This window comes from Dromiciops gliroides, chromosome 1 (genome assembly GCF_019393635.1).
Source record: "Dromiciops gliroides isolate mDroGli1 chromosome 1, mDroGli1.pri, whole genome shotgun sequence".
In the NCBI taxonomy this organism is placed as follows: Eukaryota; Metazoa; Chordata; class Mammalia; order Microbiotheria; family Microbiotheriidae; genus Dromiciops; species Dromiciops gliroides.
In genome coordinates, this window is record NC_057861.1 from 435,988,848 (window position 1) to 436,013,017 (window position 24,170).

At 38.6% G+C, this 24,170-nt stretch overlaps 1 protein-coding gene across 1 annotated transcript; it reads right to left on the reverse strand.

Annotated features, from left to right (window-relative positions):
- Positions 1–1,124: 1,124 nt before the first annotated feature.
- Positions 1,125–24,125, reverse strand: UTP15 (UTP15 small subunit processome component). The gene is made up of 13 exons (XM_043971256.1): positions 23,958–24,125; positions 21,873–22,015; positions 21,327–21,419; positions 21,033–21,217; positions 18,954–19,132; positions 17,271–17,396; positions 14,402–14,537; positions 7,395–7,479; positions 3,982–4,131; positions 3,409–3,510; positions 3,122–3,255; positions 2,047–2,105; positions 1,125–1,607 (listed from the first exon to the last, which is right to left on the reverse strand). The coding sequence occupies exons 2-13, from the start codon at positions 21,960–21,962 to the stop codon at positions 1,375–1,377; spliced, it is 1,572 nt and encodes a 523-aa protein (XP_043827191.1). The 5' UTR covers positions 21,963–22,015; positions 23,958–24,125; the 3' UTR covers positions 1,125–1,374.
- Between the last annotated feature and the right edge of the window lie 45 nt (positions 24,126–24,170).

Genomic DNA, 24,170 nt, shown 5'->3' on the forward strand with positions numbered 1-24,170 from the left:
GGGTAGCTAGGTGGCACAGTGAATAGAACACCGGCCCTGGATTCAGGAGGACCTGAGTTCAGATCCAGCCTCAGACACTTGACACTTACTAGCTGTGTGACCCTGGGCAAGTCACTTAACCCCCATTGCCCCACCAAAAAAAAAAAAAAAAGATTAAGAGATTTGCTTATCAATAATAAAGTGGGAGAAGAGAGCTAGGATTAACCTCAGGGCTAGTGTCCTCTTTAGTTTCCACTTCCTGATATCAATGGCATACTAGAGAAGCACATAAATTTCTAAGAGAATTTGTTTTGATTAATTTTCTGTTATAAGGGAAGATTAGGGGAAGAAATGGTTATTGAGAAGTAATAGTAGTATAAAAAACAAAGAGCATTAATAAAATATTTTTTAAAGATAGGCTTTATGAGGATGAAAGGAATTAATATTATTTACTTTTCTCCCCAACCCTTCCTCTCACCCCCTAAAAAAAGACTGAGGGGCAAATTAATAAGATTCAAGTATCTGCAGGGCTATCAGAAGAGGACTATCAAAAGGCTATTCTCTGAGACTAAAGAAAAACCAGACTCGGGGACTAGATAGGCTGCAAAGCTTATGTGAGTACTTCCTCACTATAAAGGAATAAGGAAAACACTGAGGGTTCTGATGCTATTTCCTTACCTAGAAAAATGAATAAAACATTCAGGTACAAATGTAATCCTTTCTAGACACTGAATATTAATACATTCAAATGTACTGGCAAAGAGTAAACTGCTTTCTCCATGTTGAGGCAAGATGAGTGTCCCAAGAAAGCTCCAGTTCCACCATTAGCTAATAGCTTCAGGGCATGGGACAGCTGGTTTGTTAGGGGACTGAGGATTCCAAGTGCCCTCTCTAGAGCTGGAAAAGTAGGAAATCAGTTTTGCTGGGTACAAAAGATGAAAAATCCTTGATTCTTAAGAAAGGCATCTCAGAGTGGAGGCATTGTCCAGCGGGGCTCCTCCTTCCTACTACAAATGATACACTCTGAATGCTTCTCCCCCTCCCAGATTCTGATGTAGAATGCTTACTGAATCAAAACATCAGCTCATTCTAAGAAAATTTAAAATGGACTGTGCCCAGTACAATAAGAGTCAGACAAGCAAAACCATCCTCCAATCTGAATATTTTATAAAATTATTCAAAATGTAGAAACAAAATTACTTCACCAAAACCACATCTTAAAGTGATATTTATTTTCTGAATATGACTATTTCAGTCTCTCTTGAAAAATACATTTCGATGAGCTTCTTCTTATGTGAAGTTATCCACAGGGAGTCACTCACCAAACAGTTCCCTTTCCAATACTGAATAGGCTAAAGTTCAATTAAAGGTTGGTATTATTCACCAACCAAGGCATCAAACAGGCATGCTGCTTGTATCTCGTTCCTGTTCCTTGGAAACACCATTGGATTTACTGTCAAACACAGAAGTGCTTTCTTTTCTTATCATGGTAGCAAAAAGCATGTCCATCATCCCCAAAGCTTCTAACAGTTGTCCTTGGTAACTAATCTCTTTTTCTATAAGCTCTTGAAGCACCAAAAACTGTTTGTCGATTACTGATGACTGTCCAATCACAGGTAGGTATATATCTAGAAAAAACAACAACACATAGTCACTAGAACTTCCTTTCTATTATAAGGGAAGATATATTTTTGTGGACAGTAGAATTTGCACTGAAGTATATGACAAAAAACCACTTGTGTTGCTACTTTTTAATAATTACTTTGTCCTTTTTGTGTGTGAAGGCATAAGCATAGATACAATTTGCACAATGATCTAACTGTATAGCCATGTCCCTCATAAAAGATCAAATGAGATGATCTATGAAAGCATTTTTAATCAAGTACTACATGACTGTCAGTTACTATTATAATAAATTTGAGTTGATAAACAATCACATATGAGCTGAATCTTAAATTCAATTGTAGCATTTTCACAACTGTATCTATTAAACTGCTTAAATTTGAAGACAACAAACCTTTTTAAAAATAAAACAAAACAACAACAAAAAAACCACTTACAACTTACCAATAACCATTTCGGCAACATTGATCAAAACAGGGGCAAATCTTGGCTCAGCCAGGTGTCTACATAGTAAAAAAATTGGTTTATCAGAACCAAAAGTTAGGAAGTCACCACTGTTAAGGGCTAAAATTCTAGCTAAACTGTCTAAAATATCTAATGAGTGGTCGCCAATAAATTATAAGCTTTAGCAAGAGTTAGACTTTTAAGCATTTATTAAGGAGAATAAGAATTTTGGTAAAGAGAGAGAAAAAGGCCTAGATTCCTATCTATTAAAGGGAGAGCACATTTCTAGCTCCCTTCTCCGCCAGCGTCCTCAGGAAAGAGCCCGAGACTGAGAGCGAGCGCCAGTCTCTTCCTTCCTCCTCCCACTAGCCCGCGTCACTTCCTGATTCCTGGTCTTGCCCTCAAAGACCTTCGCTTCATGGGCAGAACTCTTCTACAGTAAGTATGCAGCAGGTGGCGTTATTCCAATCGTTACACCACCCTTCTGTTACACCAAATCTCTATAAAATTCAAAGCTTGGCACATACTGAATTTTGAAGTCAGCAGGCCTGGTTGGGTTCAAAACCAGGCTTTGACCCTTCCTAGGTCTATGACTGTGTGCCACTAAAAGTTTAGTCTCTTTGGTTCAATTTCCTCATTTGTTTAATAGGAGTGGGAATGGGAATTAATACTTCTACTATCAACCTCATGGGACTGGTGTGAGGAAAGCATTTTGTGAAGCTTAAAGCAGTATAAAAGTGTGAGTAACTAAAACGGAAAAGGAACCTGGACCTGTGATTTCACTGGAATATGGAACTTCCAGGTGAAGAAACCCCTTCTCCCAATGTAGGTTGGAACTTTCTTTGCAACTTACTACTTTGGAGAGTTGCCCTGAACAGTGAGGGATTTAATGACTTGACCCAGGGTTTACCCAGGGAGTACGGGTCAGAAGTAGGGCTTGAATTCAGGTCTTTCTGGTTTCAAGGCCAACTCTCCATCTTACACACCATGGTCCCTCACACTTTTAATAATTTCTCTAATTTGGAAATAAGGCTTTCAGGTTCAAAGGACTTGTTTTAAGGACTACAAAGCATACCTTATCAAGAAACTAAGAATAATGCTAAGTTGTTTCTCATCTCTCCCGGCAAGGGCATTCGAAAGGGTTCCTCTTCGATTTAACTCCTGAATGACAGCAACTGTAACTTCGGGCTGTTTGACTCTAAACCTGGGCTAAAATAAAATGGAAAAAAGTCAATCTGAGTACTCAATACACTAGGCTCCAAAATCAAAGTCATTAACATCATAAAACCTTCTAAATAGGCTTTTCTCCTGGTAATTATACCTAAATAAAACAGTTACAGGGAAAAAAATGATGTTGCTTACCTGAAGTACTCTATCAAGAGCTTTGGAAACCTGAAAGCTTTTCAAATCTCTGTCATATGTCTGTAAGTATGTCTTTAATGGTCTGCTGATCAAAACATCATCCTGGAAAGACAAATTTTAAACAGGAAAAAAATCAAAACCTTTCTTTTCATTCTGTAAGTGATTTTTTTCATTATCACTTTCCACAGGACTGAGGAAGGGGGAGGGAAGAAGGGAGTACTTTTAAATATTCATACTACAAGAACCATTATGTTTACAAGGTAAATTATACAAAAATGGAAAGAAATTAAGTAGTCAATACCTAAAAAGTGAATTCCAAGCTGTTATAACTATATTCTAAAGTTACAAATAAATAATATATGTATATGATAAATAAACTTATAAAGAAATTATAAATTCTAATATCAATCCTTTTTACTTGGGACACCCATTATCCTAATTTTGCCATTCAAAGAACTGATACTTTCTAATATCGTTTTTAGGGATTTTATTTAAGGCCATTCTTTAATGAGGTACATTTTATGGAAAATAAAGAAATTATGGATTTACTTCATTCTCCTTCCTCTGAAATACCTGTTTTTTCATGTAATTTTTCCCTCTAACAAAGGTTCTATATGCAGGCCTTCGTCTCCTTGGAAAAGGATCCTTCTTTGCTTCAGGTTTCCGATGTTTAACATTTAGCACTCCATTAGTCATTCCCACAACTATAGTTTCATCTTCACGCTGAAATGAATTTTAAAATACTGGTAAATACTGGTGAACCAAAATACTATTTTGTAACAATCAGATACTCCCCTTTTATCTTAAATAGCCTTGATGGGTTTATTTTACTTATTATATTGCTAGATCATTAGGGTAAACAAAAATATAAACCCAGCATAACCTTTGTGAAGTACACAAAGGAAATACATTATATTCATTCATGCAGCTTCACTAAAAAATTGTAATACATGAATACAGAGTTAATGTCTTGGAAGAGTCTTAAAATATCTTTATTTCTCCTCCAAACTACTGACGCTTCTTAAATCCTCACAGTTGGGCTTGACTATAGAAAAGGCTGATGAGGTAGTTCTACTTTTCTAGTCTTTCCAAAGGGATCATAAGATGATAGATGTAGATCTGGAAGGCAGCTCAAAGGCTATTGAATTAATCAATGAACAACCCCCTCATTTTAAAGATGAGTATAATGAGCCCCAGAACAGGTTTAAGGTCACAGATAATTTGGATTACGGTTCTTACACTATTAAGTACCTCTAAATAAACCACTGATCCTAAGATGCCCTCAATTTAGTTAGAGAGGAGAAATGACATGTTTAATTTGAAGAGAAGATAGAAAGAGTAAATAGAAGGAGTAAGAAAGAGATTCTTTATTTTGCATTTCCTGTACTGGAGGAGTTCAGTTTGTCCTTTAGCATTTCATACTCTAATTGGGTGAATTCTAGTTCCCCGGCCATCCTTTCTCATACTGGATGCACCTTCTCATAAGCCCTAGCACATCAGCCCTAGGAAGAGAGCTGGGGTACTCTGCTCCCCACTGACATCACTTAGCAACTTCCCTTCCTTTGACATTTACTGATTATCCAGATCCTGATGGTTGTTAGCTAGTTCAGTACTTTGAGAAGTTCTCAAGAAGTTATCCTCCCTCTCAACACCCCAATTCCCACCCTAATAGCAGAGACTGCAACATACATCCCAACTTCTGAGTTCCTCAATATACCCAATGTGCATAACCTCCTTCTCCTCTCCACCTGTTACACAGAGAGATGGTCATACCCTTGATTTTGCCATCACCCACAACTCTTCCACATCTATATTCAAGAACTCTTGACATTCCTTTATCCAATCCCTATGCCTTATTCCTCCCTAGGTCCACTCCTGACTCTCCATTCTTTCTCAACCATGCCACAGCTGCCTCCTCATCCTGGAAGTTCTCTGCCCCTGGCTTTTTCACATTGGAAATAGATGCCACCCCCAAGGCCACTTCCACTTTTGGTGCCACCTAGACCCTCCATTTCAGGTTGGTCATTATCTTCATTTCTCTCTGGCCTCCACTCCTCTGATTCTCTGGAATTTCTCTATGCCAGGGTACCTTCTCTTAAGCCATTTTTCAGCTTCTTTTTATGCCATATCTTTGCTTGCCTATTAGAACGAATGTAAGGCCCTTGAGGGTAGGAAATGTCTTTCTGCTTCTATCTGTATTCCTAGCTCTTAGTACAATGTAAACTCTTTTTTTGGTTGTTTTTTTGTTTTTTGTTTTTTTAGTGAGGCAATTGGGGTTAAGTGACTTGCCCAGGGTCACACAGCTAGTAAGTGTTAAGTGTCTGAGGCCGGATTTGAACTCAGGTACTCCTGAGGTACTCCAGGGCCGGTGCTCTATCCACTACACCACCTAGCTGCCCCTCACAATGTAAACTCTTAATAAAATGCTTATTGACTTATTTCTCCTAAAATCATTCTGTCCTTACCATGACCTTCAATCCCTCCAGACGTCAGCGCTTTCCCAGGCATTCACCCCTTCTTAAGAGACTTCACCTCCTACCTTTCCTAATTACAACCCTTTAGATGACCAGCTCAGTGCTACACTTTCCTATACTCTGGAATCCCTTCTCCTATCCTACTGCCACTCACATCTTGCCAACCCCTAACACTGTATAACTTCCACCATCTACTTTTGTTTTTACTTATGTGCTATGAAACAGAGCTAGAGAAAGTCATAAAACCACACTGACAGGGCAGCTAGGTGGTGCAGTATACAGAGCACTAGCCCTGGGGTCAGGAGGACCTGAGTTCAAATCCAACCCCAGACACTTGACAGCTATATGACCCTGGGCAAGTCACTTAACCCCAATTCCCTCACCAAAAAAAACCCACAGTGACTGGATCTACCACACATTTATCTCATCTCGCCTAGACCCTCACTACAGCAAGACAATTCTTTCACTCCTCCCTAATTACCTCTCCATCTGACTTAGCACAGGAGCAATTCAATACCTTCTCCTCTCAAGGCTCCCACACTATTGCCCTCTCTTCATGAAGATTTTCCTGATCACCGAAGTGATAGTGCATTTTCCCCAAAATTACTTTGTTTCTATTCTGTAATACACCTATAGGTATACATCTTCTCTCTCCTCACCAGACTATAAGCTGAGGAAAGGGAGCTCTTTCATTTGTGTCTTTGTATTCCCAGTACCTAGCACAATACAAATCACACACAAGAAGCACTTAATAAATGTTTGTTGGACTAGATATGCTTAAAAATTTTGTTCTTTTTAATTCTCATCTCTTATAACTTGGTACATACTACATTGTTGTTGCTGAGTCATTTCAGGGGTGTCCAACTCTTTGTGACCCCATTTGGGGTTTTCTTGGCAAAGATATTGGAGGGGTTTGACATTCCCTTCTCCACCTCATTTGACAGACAAGTAAACTAAGGCAAACAGGGTTAAGTGATTTGCCCAGAGTAACATAGCTAGTAAGTATCTGCAGAAAGATTTGAACTCAGGAAGAATCTTTCTGATTCCTCCCCTGGCACTCTATCTACTAGCTGCCCCATGTACTGCATTGTATTAAGTCATTACATGAACCAACATAATAAAGTCTAGATACTCTCAAACATTTCAGGCAAGAGAAAGAGGAAATTCTTCAGACTAAATTACGAACCCAAAAAATTCCTTTTCTGATCTGTCTAAAATGGTTAAAGGATAGCTTTAAGAAATAAATACAGGGGCAGCTAGGTGGCGCAGTGGATAGAGCACTGGACCTGGAGTCAGGAGTACCTGAGTTCAAATCTGGCCTCAGACACTTAACACTTACTAGCTGTGTGACCCTGGGCAAGTCACTTAACCCCAAATGCCTCACTAAAAATATGTAAATAAATGAATGAATAAATGAACAGATAAATGGATGAATAGATAAATAAATGGATGAAAAAGAAATTAAAAAAAGAAATAAACACATACCCAAAGAAACCCTACACAGATACTTACTGCCAACGCCAAGCTTAAAATTGATGCAGCATAATCCAAACTGTGCACTACTTTGTAGGAAGTCGTGCTGTACACTTTCACCTTCCTAAGAAGAAGAGAAACTCAGTTACAACTGTTTTTGGAACTTTTCAGCCTAAAGTAGAAAATGCATGTTTAAGAAAACAAACATGAGAATAAAGACCTATTTAATAAAACAAAACTAAGACATGAAGAGTAATGTCAACTGTAAAAAGATCTATCATGGAACTCTCCAAATTTATTAAATGTTTATTTACAGGCCGTGAAAAACAAGGTCTTAATTAATTTTTAAATGCCACTCTTTCAAAGGATACAGTCCTTATAGTAATGACTTCTGTGGTAATCTGACTACATTTGGTTTTTAGTTGCAGAAATAACTCACACTGGCATCGTAGTTTAAGATCTGCAAAGTGCTTTCCTCACAAAAACTCTCTAAGTTAGGCAGTGCAAGTATTGTTACAACCATTTTACAGATGGGGAAAACAAGGTCTTGCTCAGGGTAATAGCCAGAAAAACATCAGAACCATAGGCAGAACTAGAACCTGGGTCACTTGACCCCAAGTCCAGCCCTATTTCCAACAGACCAGCCTGACCCTCACAACTGTCACAGTTTTTTGCATGCATGTCTCTAGATTGCAAGGACACCTTCAAGGTTAAAACCATCAGCAGGGCAGAAAAATAGGCAATTCTGTTACAAGTTGCGTCTCACTGAGGCTGCTCAACTAAAGTGAAACTACTCAGTCCAGTGTCAAACTGCTGGAGCTACAGCACGGCCAAGGAGAGTTCTGTGGCTCCTTCCAGACCTCACGATCTCTGGCACAAATCAGAGTCACTCCAATAGGGGAGCAACATGGCAGGGTGCAAAGAATACTGGGTCTGGGATCCGAAGATTTGCCCCTCTTTCCTAAGTCCCTTCAACACTGTCAATATTCCCATCTTCAATGATAAACTTAGCAAACATTATTATAAAATGTGAATAACTCTTAATGAAGCTAAATAAACAAAGTTACCATAGGCTTAAGAATAAGAGGATCGGGGGCAGCTAGGTGGCGCAGTGGATAAAGAACCGGCCTTGGATTCAGGAGTACCTGAGTTCAGATCTGGCCTCAGACACTTGACTTACTAGCTGTGTGACCCTGGGCAAGTCACTTAACCCCCATTGCCCAGCAAAGAAAAAAAAAAAAAAAGATTAAGAGGATCAACACTGGCAAAATTGACTACCAGCTAATTATCATCTGATTTATAAGACCTAGAACTAAAAGACCTCCAAGACTGTCTAGTTTAATTCTCATTTTACAAGATAAAGAAAATGAAGATTTATTGAAATAAGCCTCCACTATCCATGAGGAGGAGGCGTAGTAGCAGGATTTTAGCAAAGGCACTTTAAGACAGCCAACGAACATTCATGGACAACTTTTTATTCATTAGTTTGTTAATCATTCATTCTTTTTCAACATACCCACTATGGACAACGCACGTGGTAGATACTAATACTAGAGAAGACAGAAGAATAAAAAGAGATTTTATCCCTGCCCTCTCAAAACTATAAGACAGATTTAAAATCAATTCACATAGATAACCAAAATAACTGATAAAATTAACAAATGTTGCATATCTACACTCCAGCACTAACCAAAGACTCAGAGTAAATACAAGCAAATATACACTTATTACTTTAATAAGAATTAATGCCTACAAAAAGGGAATGCAGACTCTAAACCTGTAAAGGTTGTAGAGGAAGACCTAAGGAGGCTATAAACTGCTATGGTAGATTTATTCACGCTAGAGGCACGTCAGCACAGCAAACGGTAACAATTGGAATGACGCCACCTGCTGGAGAGCTACTGTAGGAAAGCTCTGCCATGAGGAGAAGGCATCTGAGGGCAAGCCATGTGGTCAGTTCCTTGGCATCAGGAAGTGACATTTTCTCATGGGTACTGTCTATCAAAGCTACCAGCCAATCAACTTGAGGAACCTCCCATTTCTGGGAGAACACAAAGTAGGAAGCAGCCCCTGGCTGAGGGGTTCTTCTTTTGGTTCCTGACCTCACCATGGTGGGTTGGATGATGGGGTCTCTTAGAAATAGTTAGATTTTTACCTTTCTCTCTGATCCTAATGTTCTGTAATAAATACTTAAACACTTAAATGCTCTTGCTAAAGCTTATAATTTATTGGCAACCACTCATTAGATTCTAGATAGTATAGCTAGAATTTTAGCCCCTTACAAAACCCCAACTCTGACTATAATACAAGGGGGGTGAAAGTAAAATAAGAGACATTAAAAGGCCTAGGACACAAGGAATTTGCAAATAATGGGGTTACCAGAGGAACTGGCCACAAGATCAGTTACAAGAACTGGTTACAAGATCAGTTAAAATGGAAATGATAATAAAAATAAAGAAAAATTTCTGGGATTTAAAAAAAAAATCTGTTTTGCCAAGATAGAGAATTCCTAGCAAGAACAATCCTCAAAGAAGGCCCCACCACCTACTTGTCAAGACCTTAAACTTTCAAGATGACAGGATTTAATAAGCTACAAAAGAGTGGTGACACTTTAAAAAGCCAATTCACTCTCAGTTTCCTGGAAGATGCAGAAGGAAAGTTCATAGAAACGCATTTATCACTGAAAGAAAGTACTCATTGGGCAAGTTGAATTATCTCAGAAAACTGGTGAATATCAAGAATAAAGAATCTGAAACAGTGTGCTAACAATGTTCCATGGCTAATAGTACAAAGACCACTATAATCTGCATTGAATATGTGAAAGCAAAGGGACAAGAAGGGAAAAAAAAAGTTAAAAAAAACCCCAAGAGGTATAAAAGATGAAATGAGTCTGAACAAAGGGAAAGGTGGTTCAATGGTCAGGTGACCTCAGTGATATGATGCCAACTACAACCCATCCATCCATGCCTTCTCATACTCCTGAAAACATTACAAAGGGGCTCTACTCAAGTGTGACTGCATTATGACAAGTGCACAACTTTAAAACTGGAAGAAACCTCTCTTGACAATTATGGGCCCCAATGGAGCACACACTGGTGCTAGCCTTTAGATATCCCAGCTTCCTACTACTATTCCCAGGCCATGTGTCTGATATTATCTTTCATGTAAATTCTCCTGGCGCAATTGTTTGCTGGCAAAATGCTGTCATCTCCTCATACCCACCATGTATCATTCCATTGCTCTTTGGCTCAACTGCCATTTTGTTTCCTACCAGATTATAGCAGTCCCCTACTGTGAATTGCCACATAGCAGCAGTAAAAGAATACCAGTGTTAAAAAGGACTTTTTGTTTCAGAGAAAAGCTCAGGAGCATTAATGGCATTAAGCAATCTCCCATATGCATAGGCCTCATCTCCAATTCTGAGTCCATTACTTCTCTGTAGTGTCCAAGATACATGCTTTTTTTGGGGGGGGGAGGGGGGAGGGCAATGGGGGTTAAGTGACTTGCCCAGGGTCACACAGCTAGTAAGTGTCAACTGTCTGAGGCCGGATTTGAACTCAGGTCCTCCTGAATCCAGGGCTGGTGCTTTATCCACTGTGCCACCTAGCTTCCCCTGATACATGCAGTTTTACAGAACATCCATCCAAATGTATACGAGAACCCAGAGACAATAGCCCTATGTCATCTATTCTTTTCCTATATGGAAAATTAAGGAAAAGGTTTTTGAGTGAGTATGCTTGTTTAGAAGGCTCTGTAATGCTCTGGGAATGACACAGCCTTAACAGTGTTATTCACAAATAGCAGCACCTGGAAGAGTGCATTCCTCTTCTACAGGGAATCACTCTTCTACTGAGATTCTGTGCTGGACATCCTACAGGGCAAACACCTCCAGCAAGCAAACACGTCCCTGTTTATGCCTCACCTCAATATGTATAATCAGTTGGTTGTATAAAGTTCTCTGTTGTTTTATCTTTCAATTTTATATGATCTTAAGACAGGTACTAGAGACAAATAGTAGGAAGAAATTTTGTTCCTCTACATCAAATTTTTTTTTTAGCACTCAACAAAATGTAAAGTGGGATCTTACATTTGTTCTAACTTTCCATCAACTCTGTGACTGCAAAATTATATTCTGCTATAGAATACCACTTACAAAAGCTGCCTGACCCTTTTACATACCTTCATCAAAAAAGTCCTTGAATTACAGACATGGGAAAATAATGACATTTAGTTTACTTACTGACATTTTTTTTGCATTGCTTTTTTTAGGGCGGTAAAATCTGAGTCTTTCCCTGAGGATTTAGTATGCTCTCCTCTCTCAGAGACCTTGAGTCTTAATCCTCATCATGCTCAGAAGGGCACCACCTCCAACAGCAACCTGTGTCCTCTGTGTAGACCTGACTTCACCCATCTTGATTTTCTTTAGTGTTGCTTCTATGCTTTCACACAGCATTTGTGGTGTGAAGAGTTCAAATGTGGAAAACTCCACCGACACTGATAGAGAGAACTGTGTTACAGAAATCCTGACAGACCTTTTCTATTTTCCATCTGTTTGTTCCCCCTCCTCCATCTAGATTTCTCATGGAGCTTTCCATAAATTTGTTTTCCTCCAGTTTTTATATGAGGATGTTGCTCATAAGTTTCCACCATCCCACTCTGTAACATTTTTACAAACCAGTTTATATCCTAAGCCAGTGTTACCCTTGGCTGCCATCACTCTCTGCTTTGGCAAACACAAGTGTTTTCTGGCTAAGATGTTTCTAGGCTCTTGTGGCCTCCTTGTAACCATTGAGAATGTCAAGATTAATATGGTTCAGTTCCTCCAATAGTACATCCTCCAGAGAAGGATTTCACCCTTAGATTACCAACAGTTAACATCTGTAAGTGATCAAAAAACTGTGATTCTTATTACTTTCTGATCCCTTTAATGACATCATCAATGCAGGGGTCACATTGGACCAAGGGCCATTTTGTAATTTTCTTTGCTTTATGGGTTGCAATGGCAAAAGAATTCTTCACCCATGGGGAATTCTAGGGTCCTCTCCAAATTTATCAAAGCAAGTTTTCAAATAGTAGACAGTCTGCTGCTGAGACAATACTCTCTAACCTGAAGGAACCTCTTAGACCTTGTTGATCTGTTGGCATAGGCTTTGAAAACCCAGAGACCCCTCCATGCCATGATGAAACATCAATCAGATCTTCTGGAGGCTAATGATATAAAGGAAAGGACTAGAAAATTAGACGATATATTGAAGTTGTTCCTTTTTATAGCTATCTACTCTTATCAACAACAGACAAGCAACCACATTTGGACTCTATCACTTCAGTACCTAATGTACCAGGAGAGGAAGCAATCACATTTAAGAAGTTGAGAAGGGTATCTGACCTAGACCAAATAGATGAAAAAAAAAAAAAAAAGACTTAAGATCAGTTTGTTTTTGTTTTTGGCGGAGCAATGAGGGTTAAGTGACTTGTGCAGGGTCACACAGCTAGTAAATGTCAAATGTCTGAGACCAAATTTCAACTCTGGTCCTCCTGAATCCAGGGCTGGTGCTTCATCCACCATGCCACCGAGCTGCCCCTTAAGATCAATTTTTAAGAGATCCCCAAATTTTTTTAAAACTACCCCAAAAAATCATGAATTGTGCTTAAAAAAACTAACTAAAAAATGACACCAAGAAAACAACAACCACTGGCCCACAAACCTACTTTCTCATGCCTCTAAAATCTCTAAGAGAATAGTCCATGCATTTCTTTGAGCAATCAGTAATAAAAATATACAGTGGGAAGGGGCTTTCTCAGCCAACTTGCTACAGTAGACCATCTCTTCAAAGTCAGAAAAATGAGTAAGTGATGAAAAATTTAGCTCTCACTGTGTATATTTTGTTGATTTTTAAAATTATCTGAATTTTTCTGAACTTTCAGTTTCTCTCTATTACATAATCTACCTTAAAATGCAGACCAGGGATGGCTAGGTGGTGCAGTGGATAGAGCACTGGCCCTAGATTCAGGAGTACCTGAGTTCAAATCCGGCCTCAGACACTTGACACTTCCTAGCTGTGTGACCCTAGGCAAGTCACTTAACCCTAACTGCCTCACCAAAAAAAAAAAAAAAAAAATGCAGACCAGAATAATGAAGTGATTAAGGTTTTAATGCCAAAACCTAACAAGTATCAAACCAAAGAAAGAAAATTATGTGTCCAATTCATTTATGATTTTACTTATGAGTATAAATAAATTAAATCTTAGCAAATACAATGTATTAAGTGAATAGTTTTTAAAATTACCCATGATATTAAAATAATCACATTTGTAGATAATAATAAGAGACAAGGAAAATAAAAAATACTTAAGAGTTCAGCAAACTTGCAGGGCATAAAAGAAAAACATAAAATTAACTGTATTCCTATGGCATGTATATCAGAATTCTTAGTAAAGTTTTAAGCTTTTAAAAAGCATATTAGGGGCAGCTAGGTGGTACAGTGGATAAAACACCAGCCCTGGATTCAGGAGGACCTGAATTCAAATCCAGCCTCAGACACTTGACACTTACTAGCTGTGTGACCCTGGGCAAGTCACTTAACCCTCACTGCCCCACCAAAAAAAAAAAAAAAAAGGCATATTAAAGCTTAAATTGTAATAAGACTTCTGGGACTCCTTATAAATAAGTAACAAACAGTTCACAGCCTATTTACCTATAATCTGGTCTAAATCATTTAACCTGTTTAAGCTTCAATCTCCTGATCTGTAAAGTAGGAATGAAACCATTTGCCCAACCTAACCTAGAATTGTGAGGAAAGCACTTTGGAAACTACAAAGCACTACACGCAGTTCAAATATTACAACAACACAACAAATTGAATTTTTGGAAATGCGAATCAGCAAAGAAAAAAACTTTTTAACTGTAATTCATTTGATAGTCAACTTTGAGAAGGGAGAACTACATCTATTTTATTAAGCAGTTGAGACTTGTACACTCATCTCCAGGCACTATTTTTTTAAACTGAAGACAAAGTCAAATCTCTGACCAAAATTAAGATACTGACCTGTCTAGTGATCCAGAGAGTAGTCTTTGCCCAGAGCTGCTTAGACATAAGCATGTAACAGTTTTGTGATGATTTCTCAGGGATACTAGTAACTGTCCTCCTTTTAGAATGTCCCAGACCTTAACATAGCGACCTCCTAGGAATAAAGAGAATCAAATTTATGTTAATATGAGCCACTAAAGTGCTTTAGAAACATAAATCACCCTTATTGTTATTATCCAAGGAAGTATTGTTCTTGACCTTCAATTTCAAAGCCAATTTGTTTGAAAAACAAATTACTTGAAACTTGTTAAGAAAAACATAAACTTAAGGCGGAAAATGCATTATGTAATAAGACCTTCTGTTTGTGTTGATAAAAATTTTATCTATTTTTTGAAAACTGTGAAATACTATTAACTTGGGGGCAGCTAGGTGGCGCAGTGGATAGAGCACCAGCCCTGGATTCAGGAGGACCTGAGTTCAAATCTGGCTCAGACACTTGACACTTACTAGCTGTGTGACCCTGGGCAAGTCACTTAACCCCAACTGCCTCACAAAAAAAAAAAGAAAGAAAGAAATGCTATTAACTTAAATAAAACAAACCTCATCAAAATTATGACCATAGGAACCCAGACAGCATATGGATCTTTTTTCTCTATAAGCAGGCAACCTGAACCCTTCTCTAGAAATCTTAATTTCCCCCAATTGAGAAATGGTCAAAGGATATGAACGGGCAGTTTTCGGATGATGAAATTAAAACTACTCTGAGATACCACCTCAAACCTATCCAAATTGGTTAATATGACAAAAAAGGAGAATGATAAATGTGGGAAATGTGGGAAAATTGGAACACTAATGCACTGTTGGTGGAGCTATGATCTGTTCCAACCATTCTGGAGAGCAATTTGGAACCATGCTCAAAAGGCTTATAAAACTGTGCATACCCTTTGACCCAGCAATACCACTAATAGGTCTGTATCCCAAAGAGATCATAAAAAAGGGAAAAGGACCCACATGTAAAAAAATATTTATAGATGCTCTTTTTGTGGCAGCAAAGAATTAGAAATTGAGGGGATGACCATCAATTGAGGAATGGCTGAACAAGATGTGGTATATGAATGTAATGGAACACTATTGTGCTGTAAAAAATGACAAGCAGATGGATTTCAGAAAAACCTGGAGTTACATGAATTGATGCTGAGTGAAATGAGCAGAACCAGGAGAAAATGGTACACAGTATCGACAACATTTTGCGATGATCAACTGTGATGAACTTGGCTCTTCTCAGCAATGCAATGATCCAAGGCAAGGCCAAAAGACTTATGGTGGAAAATGCTCTCCACATTCAGAAAAAGAACCATGGAGTCTGAATGCAGACCAGAGCAAGCTATTTTCACTTTTGTTGGTGTTTTTTTGTTATTGTTCTTGTTTATTTTATCATGTGTTTTTTTTTCCTTTTGTTCTGATTAATGTGGAAATATGTTAAACATGATTGTAATGTATAACATATATCAAATTACTTACTGGCTTTGGGAGCAGGGAGGAAAGGGACAATTGAAGAAAAATTTGAAACTCAAAAAATATCTTTACATGTAATTGAGAAAAATTTAAATAAAGAAAAAAGAAAAAAGGGGGGAAAAGAAAAATCTTAATTTCAAGCATTTGTTCCTCAGAAGCACAACAAAGAGAAGAGAGGGGAAAAATTCAGGGAGATCTATTTTGGGGGCCATAAGGGAAGTACCCTGGCCTGAGAGGTAGGAGATAAGATGTACATATGATGTAACTGACAAAACCATGGAAACTCGAGCACTTAATAACCATGAAACTTTCACAACTACTACTCTGGGCTTCCATTTTTCTCACCTGTAAAATGAGGGGTTCTATCAAATAATCTCTTAAGTGCCTCCTCCCTGCTCTAAATCCCATAATCCTAAATCAATCATTCTCTCTGGGGCTCTTATAAGTAAACCAAATAATTAACTTGCACTTCCTATTCAATTAGGTCATTGTAAAGAAACCATGTTAAACCTAAAAATGCCATAGAAATGTGAAATATTAAGCTCTAGATTCCACTATATCAAATATAGGCATTCTCTTTATGGAAAGCAACTGTTATATTGTAACACACACACACACACACACACACACACACACACACACACACACACACACACACACACACACACACACACACACACACCTACACAGCACAAGTCTGAAGCATTTTGGGACTACACTAACTCTCTAACTTAAATAGAAAAAGGCCCTTAGTTTTGCATTATGTTGAAAAGTGTAGCTGGATAAACCAAAGACACCAAGCAAACAAAACTCTCTGCCCAGACTCCCTGTAGAACATTCTAAGATGACACTAGAGTCTCAGAAGCTTGGATTTCCTCAAAGCTTCCCTGGCCCTGATGAGCCATCAGCTTCCTGCTGGGTCATCAAACTAGAGAGTCTCATGGATTTGGTTCTAACCAAAAATCTGCTGTAATCCTTCTGAGCTGGAGAGAGATGCAAAAGCATTGCGACAGTTTGGGTGCTGAGACAGTTTTCCTTCTTAAAAAGACTTATGGTCTTCATAAAAAGTTTCAAGTATTTAATTCAAAATTTAAGGTCAAGAATAACCCTTAATACCAATAATAACAATAACGGTAATTTTTGTTTATTTAGCCTTTTCATGTCCCCTTAACATCTGTTCAATTCTCTCCAATCCTTCAACAACCTGAGATATATATTCAGATACACAATGAAGTTATGCAAAGACAAATTACTCAAATGAAATAAATAAATGCTGTCTAGTAAATATCATCTGCAATTCAGAAAGGAAATACTAGGTATATAAAGAGAGACCAATATTAAAACTTAAAAAAAAAAAATGGAAAATCTGTACCTGCAGATACTAGCAGGCCTCCAGATGGGAAGAGCAGAACGCTCTCCACAGGCTGTCCATGCTCCACAGTCAGCACGCTTTTCTTCACTCGGGCATCAAACATTTTCACAGTATGGTCATATGAACCTAAAACACCAGTTGATGCTTTTATGAAATTGGCTGTCTTTAAAACAATACAATTTACAAAAATTCAACCCACAAAGTTCAATGGCCTGGTTAATAGCACTAAGGACCCTCAAGGATGTCTGTGTGTCCAAGCCAAGCACTAAGTGTGCACCAAAGACAAGCAGCACAGTGGAAAAGGTGGCTTTGGAGTCAGATGGTCTGGGTTCCAGTGATGGTAGGCTCACTATTGCCCATGTGTCCCTGGGCCCGGTCCCTTGCCTACTCTGAGTCTACCCCCTCCTCAGCTATCCAGGAAGAGTTCCGTGCAATCTCTGTCACCTCCAACTCTCAAATTCTTCTTCTTCTTTTTTTTTTTTTTGGTGAAGCAATTGGGGTTGTGACTTGCCCAAGGTCACACAGCTAGTAAGTGTCAAGTATCTGAGGCCAGATTTGAACTCAGGTACTCCTGACTCCAGGGCCAGTGCTGTATCCACTGCTCCACCTAGCTGTCCCCCCCCCTCAAATTCTCATGCTGAATATATGTGTATGCTATGCTTTAAGTGGGGTCTAGCCTTCTTTGATTTTCCATTGCTCCTGCCTTCAGAATCCACGTCAGTTTGTTAAACAACTGAAGGTGTGAAACGCTGGCTAGAAGAAACCACAAAAATGTACCTCCACCACCTTTGACCCTTGACTACCACTGAAGCCTCATGGCCTGATAAACTATAGAGAACATGTCCTTCCTTTTTGTTAAAGATCAATATAACTACAAAAATGGAAAATGACGTGGAGAATGCTTGGCTACTCCTCTATTAGGCAGTCATGTTTAACAGCAAGATACTATGGGAGAAGGGGCAGCTAGGTGGTGCAGTGGCTAAAGCACTGGCTCTGGATTCAGGAGTTCCTGAGTTCAAATCCGGCCTCAGACACTTGACACTTACTAGCTGTGTGACCCTGGGCAAGTCACTTAACCCTCATTGTCCCGCCCCCCCAAAAACACACACACACACACACACACACACACACACACACACACACACAGATACTATGGGAGAAGGAGAGTTGTTCATTGGGAAGTAACTGATATTTCAAAATAAAATACATCAATAAAAGAACAACCGTTAACTGAACTTGTGATGACACTGATTTACTTTGCAAGGGACACAGAAAAGGCCAGTGGACTTGAGAATTCTGAAGGCAATTTGGTATTCACACATACACACTTATCATTATAGACTTATGAAAGACCCTTCAGCCACAACGGATCTCAGCGATCATCTCTATAAATCTCAATTTACAGATGAAGAAACTAAAGCCCCAACGAGGTTAAATGATCTGCTCAAGATCAGGCAGCCAGGTTGTCTAACTCCAAAGTCAGTATACGTTCCTTTGGACCACATGGGCTTAAAAGCAAATAATACTATTGGGTGGGGGTGAGCAAAGAATAATATGCAAATAATATGCAAAAAAGTAGAGAAAATAAACCTAATACCATTATGAAATTAGCCACCACCACCCCCATAGCAAAAAACATACTGCTGTCAAATTATCTACCTCAGAAAAACTTATTATGCTAACCTGTTACAAGGAGATCTGCATTAAGTTTGCTAGCACAACCGCATCTCACGTAATCTGTATGCTCACTAAAGGACAAAATTTCAGTGGCATTCGGGATGTCCCATAACTTAGTTGTATAATCATCTGCTCCAGAGAGTATGCGGTATTTGTCAGCTGTAAAATCTACCATATGAACGGCTCTGAAAGATAAGGTAAAGCATAAGATTATAACAGGAATTTTATTTTGGGAATATTCTAACAAGGTCAATTGCAGTATCTATTAAAAATAGTAAAAAGCTTAAGTGAATGACTGGAGGTGAGAAAGCTTCGGGGTCAGAAGATAACTAAAGAAAAGTGAAGGCTATTAAAATGCCTGTTGGCCCCAATTCAGTTTAGATATTTTAAATTTCCACATCATGACAAGGCTGTCACAGAACAAGAGATTAATGAAACATTATCAGTAAACTGATAGTTTAGTTCAGTTCAACAAACATTTATTAAGCACTTACACGGTTCGCAAGAATCTCTGCTAGGAACTTATATACAAAGAAACAATGCAGATCTATATCGTGAGAAGCTTACAATTTAATAGGGAGGAAAGACATTTAAACAAATAATCTATCATAAAAGAGAGCATAAAAAGTCTAAGAAATCCAGCCAAAGCACTGTTAAAAATTTGAGATTTTCAGTGGGTAGTAGTGTGGACCTTTGGGGTCACAGTTGCCCCAATGATCTTCTTACATTTCCACAGGTAGAGGCAGCAAGAATAAACAAATGCCTAAGGTGCTGTGCTTGATGTCAGGAAGACCTAGGTCCAAGTTCTGCCACTGACACATTCTATGTGCCTCATGCAACTCAGGATATTTTACAGCAGAGACGGGCTGCCATCCACCTCCATGGTGTGGAAGGTGTTTGCAAAACAGGAAGAAATAACAGGTACTTCTGCATCTGTGTAAACTTCAACAGATCTAAGAGAAAAAGGTAGGTCACATCTTCTTCAATATCTACAATTCAGGTTCTATTAAATTAACTTAATCTTAAATATTTGTTTCATTAACAGCCAATCACCTATCTGGAGGTTTATTGCAATAGCACTCTAACAGGTCTCCTCACTGAATTTATCCTTCATGCCACTGCTAGAACAATTTTTTCTTCTGTGTAAGTATGGTTCAAAATATTTCATTTGCTCCCCCTTCCTCTGATGAATAAAATTCACTTTTTTACTTGGCATTCACAGCCCTTCATCATTAGGTACTAGCCCTCTCCTATTCCTTCTCTGTCTGCCTTCTCTGCTTTATTCAAACTGGGTTATTCTTCTTTGAACCTTCTCAATTCTGTGCAGATGAAATTCTCTGTGCCTCCAATGTCCACATTATATCTACATACTACTCTCTACTCTAAGCATGAATGTCATCCTCTCTTGTAAGTCTGGATCTTCATGGCAAGTAATGACCTTCCCCTACAGACCTAACTTAGAACTTTACTTTGAATTTCATTAATGCACTTAAATCTTAGCTGTGTTTTCATTTTACCCCTCTACTAAACTGATAACCCTCCAAGGGCAGGAACCAGGTCCTGTCTTAACTCTATCGTCCTCAGCACCTAACAATGGTTGGCACACTACAGACACTATGTATTCTTGTTGAATTGGTGTCAAATAATAGGTCTATCTTGGGAAATATGCTGAAGAACACACTTCTGTTTTAAATTAATATTTCAGTCATAAGTAATTTTAATAAAATTCCTGCTATTACCAGACAAAATTATGTCCTATCAAGCAGTTCATCAGAAAGCAAAATGTCCAATAGAACCAAGAAAAAAGTAAAAACTATTCTCTGATACAGCTCACTTCCAATAGAAATCAACTCAGATACTCCTCACTGGCTTGCATACCCACCTACTAATACAGGTTCCTAAATGCCTCCTCAAAAGTCCAACCTAGGCTACCCTCAAAACAAAAGTCCAACTCCTAGGCTACCCTCAAAACATGATACTGGGGCTTTTACATAACAGCTAAACCTCTAATACTGTACCCATCAATTTCTTCGAGGCTAGATGAGAGAATTATACTTAAAAATGAAAATCAGATGCAGTTCTTACTTTGAATGGCCATCAAACTGTCTGAGTGGTGCCCTTCCAGTTACATCAAAGAGCTGGACAGCACCGTCTTCACTGCCAGCAACAAGCAGCCTACCATCCTGTCGATAGGTGGCACAGTATGCAGTGTCCTTGAATCGGGAAAAGGTTTTTATCGGTTCTTGAGAGTATCGGCCATAAATATGAATCTATCACAAATAACAAAGATACACCAAAAGAGTTTCATGAATTTTTTTCACCAGAGTTCGTGAATCAAAAGGTAACGATTAAACCAGACTTAATGATATCAAGTCTTACCCTTGAAGAAGCTGTGACAGCATAATTATAGGGAGGCTCTGGAGAAAAGTCTATTTTTGTCACTGCACCAAACTCTTTTATCTGAACAGGAGTCTAAATGAAAAACAATGTCAGATTAGTATACTTTTAGCATTAGTACCTTATACATTTCTTACAAATACACTGCTTACAAGTAATTTCTAAGAACTACTTGTGTGCTTTATCTTACAAAGAAATCTTGAAAGCTCATCAAAAACTAATTTTTTAAATCAAATGTTTTATATCATAATAAGGAAGGCAAAGATGCTATAGTTTAACAAGTAGGGATAGAACTCTAGAAATTTCAATAAATAATTGATACAAAGTATTCAGAAATAAGAACAAGCAGCAAATTATTAGCCTAATCCTCAAGTCATTTGCTAAATTAGTTTCTGAGTTGTTTTCAAATTTTCAGATCATTTAGACCATACTATTTTGGTATAGACTATCAAACAAAAATTAAACTGTATACAGGAAAAATTAATGTAAATGAAAAATTACTTTCTACTAATTATCTCAGGTGCTTACCTTGTAGTTTTTCCAATACAATGTATCTTGAGTTATCTTCTCACCAAGTTTGGGATATGTCTGAATAACAACAGGCTTGTAACCAGCCATTATTCCTCACAAGATATAGAAATGCTGTTAAACTGAACACTCTCTTATCAATTCTAAAAGAAGGAAGAAGGTATAAGAGGTAAATCACAAATCATTAAAGAATTTTTTCAACAGGCTGAAATAAAGTGATCCAGGAAATTTGCTTTCTAATGGCCTAACAATACAGATCAAGGATCAGGGATTTTATACCAAAAGATATTTTAAGATTACTAAGCTATTTGTCCAATATCAGCATCCTTAAACAACTTTGGAGAGGTCATAATAGCATGTGATTCGTGATCTAAACTTATAACAAACTGCCTATAGTGTGCATATATTCTATAAAACTGATTCAAGTGTCAGCAATTAATTCAAATAACAGATGCCTAGACAACAAAACTATCATTCCATTCGGAAGGGTTTTTTTTTTAAATGAATAACAACTTTGTTTCTCTGATGCCTTAATGTTTACAAAGTACATTTTCTCATTTGATCCTTATAACTCTGTGAGGGAGGCATTACATTTCCATATTCCAGATGAGGTACCTGGAACCAAAAGTGATCTGCCCAAGACAACGAAGCAGTGTCTAGGGAGAATATTTGGATCTTACTATTTCCAGAACCTCATTAAAATATTATATTCGGAAGGCTTTCTTCTTAAAATTTTGATTTTAAGCATAAATTTAAATGGCTAAGAGGTAGCATGGTAAATTGAGTAGCGATGGGGCTTGACATACTGACTGGAAGATACTGAAGAAGTCACTAAACCTCTCAGTGTCAACAAACCATTCTCTAAGTTGTAGACAGGTAATAGATTTGCATTAGTAGAGAAAGACTCCTTATACTAAAGAAATCACAGGTGTGACCTTTAAAAATGAACCCAAAAAAGGAATCAAAAGGTTCATTCAAATTCAGTAGTGGAATACCATGGAAAAATTACTTTCTCTCTTCCAAGTTTACATTAACAAGAATCATTAAGTCAATGCCTGGATACAGTACCAATCACCGTATAAAGAGAATGCAATAATTTAAAAGCATGTTCTCTATTTTGTAATAAAGGGCATTGTTCTATCAAAATTATATTATGCATAGCCAAATCAAAGGAGGTGACAACACTTTAAAGCAGCAAAGAGAATTTACTGTATGAACAAATATCACTTATTCAATGAATAAATCCCATTTTTCGATTAAATCTAGTGAGACCAAAACAAATCAATTAATTGTGACTATACAATTAATTTTAGAAAAAAAAAATGTTCCTCCATAGGGAGGTAAATTTGAACTTTACAAAGTTTTGAAAGCCTAATGTTAATTTTGGAAAAAACCAAATGAGTACATAAAATGATTTTTAAAGACAAGATGCCCATATCCTTTCTCCCCTCCTATCCCTTCTCCTCTCACATCTCCTCCGATGGGAGCTGTGCAAAAAATCTGGTTAAGGATTGGAGAGCCTTAAAGTCCAGGAGGAAGTTTTCCACTATGAAAGGGATGCATTACATAACACTGAAGCCGCTGGAAGTGGATGGAGCTTCCGAAGAGTGTTTAAAAGTCTAGTTCCGGGATTCTTAACCCGGGGTCTGGTGAATTGGGGGGGGGGGGGGGAGGAGGGGGGAGGGGCTAGATGGTACACATATATCTATGAGTATATTTCAAGAATTGTTTTCCTTTGAAATCCTATACATTTTAGACATTTAAAACCATGATTCTGAGCATATAAAAGACGGAGTGCTGCAGCTGTAACTGATACACTAATTAACTAATTAATTAGGCAAGTCTCCCAGCTTCTCTCCTGGCACGGAAGCCGAAGGTCTACAAGTCTGTCAATAGCACGAAGAGAGTCGGGGGAAGCCTGGCCCCAGACTGTTCCCCCTGCCCCAGCCGGGAGCCTGTCATCCCACGAGGCGGCGAATGGTGCTGCTGCTCCCGCTGCGACACAGGCCACCGGACGGGGAGCTCGTCACGGCGCGCTGGGCGAGGGGCGAGCAGCAGGTTTCCACGGGCCTCCTCTCCTCTTACCTCTCCCGGAGCCTGCGGCGCTTCTGCTCGCAGGAGGAGCTTCTCCGAGTCCTCCGGCGGCCGCTCCCGCTGCTTCGGCTCGCCCGGACACCATGCATCCGAAACACGGTTCAGCCCCAGGGATTCACGTGCAGCCCGGGCCCACGAGTCATCACCTAGCGGCCGGGCGCTCTTCCGGGACCGTCGCACACTGTGTGCGTCATCCGCGACCCG

Excerpts from the sequence above, each read along its gene's own strand:
- UTP15 (XM_043971256.1), bottom strand. The coding sequence starts at position 21,962 with ATGGCTGGTTACAAGCCTGTTGTTATTCAGACATATCCCAAACTTGGT. Across the intron at positions 19,133-21,032 it reads CAGTTTGATGGCCATTCAAA|AGCCGTTCATATGGTAGATT; the intron begins GTAAGAACTGCA and ends CTTATCTTTCAG. Across the intron at positions 2,106-3,121 it reads ATTCTTAGTTTCTTGATAAG|ACACCTGGCTGAGCCAAGAT; the intron begins GTATGCTTTGTA and ends TTTACTATGTAG.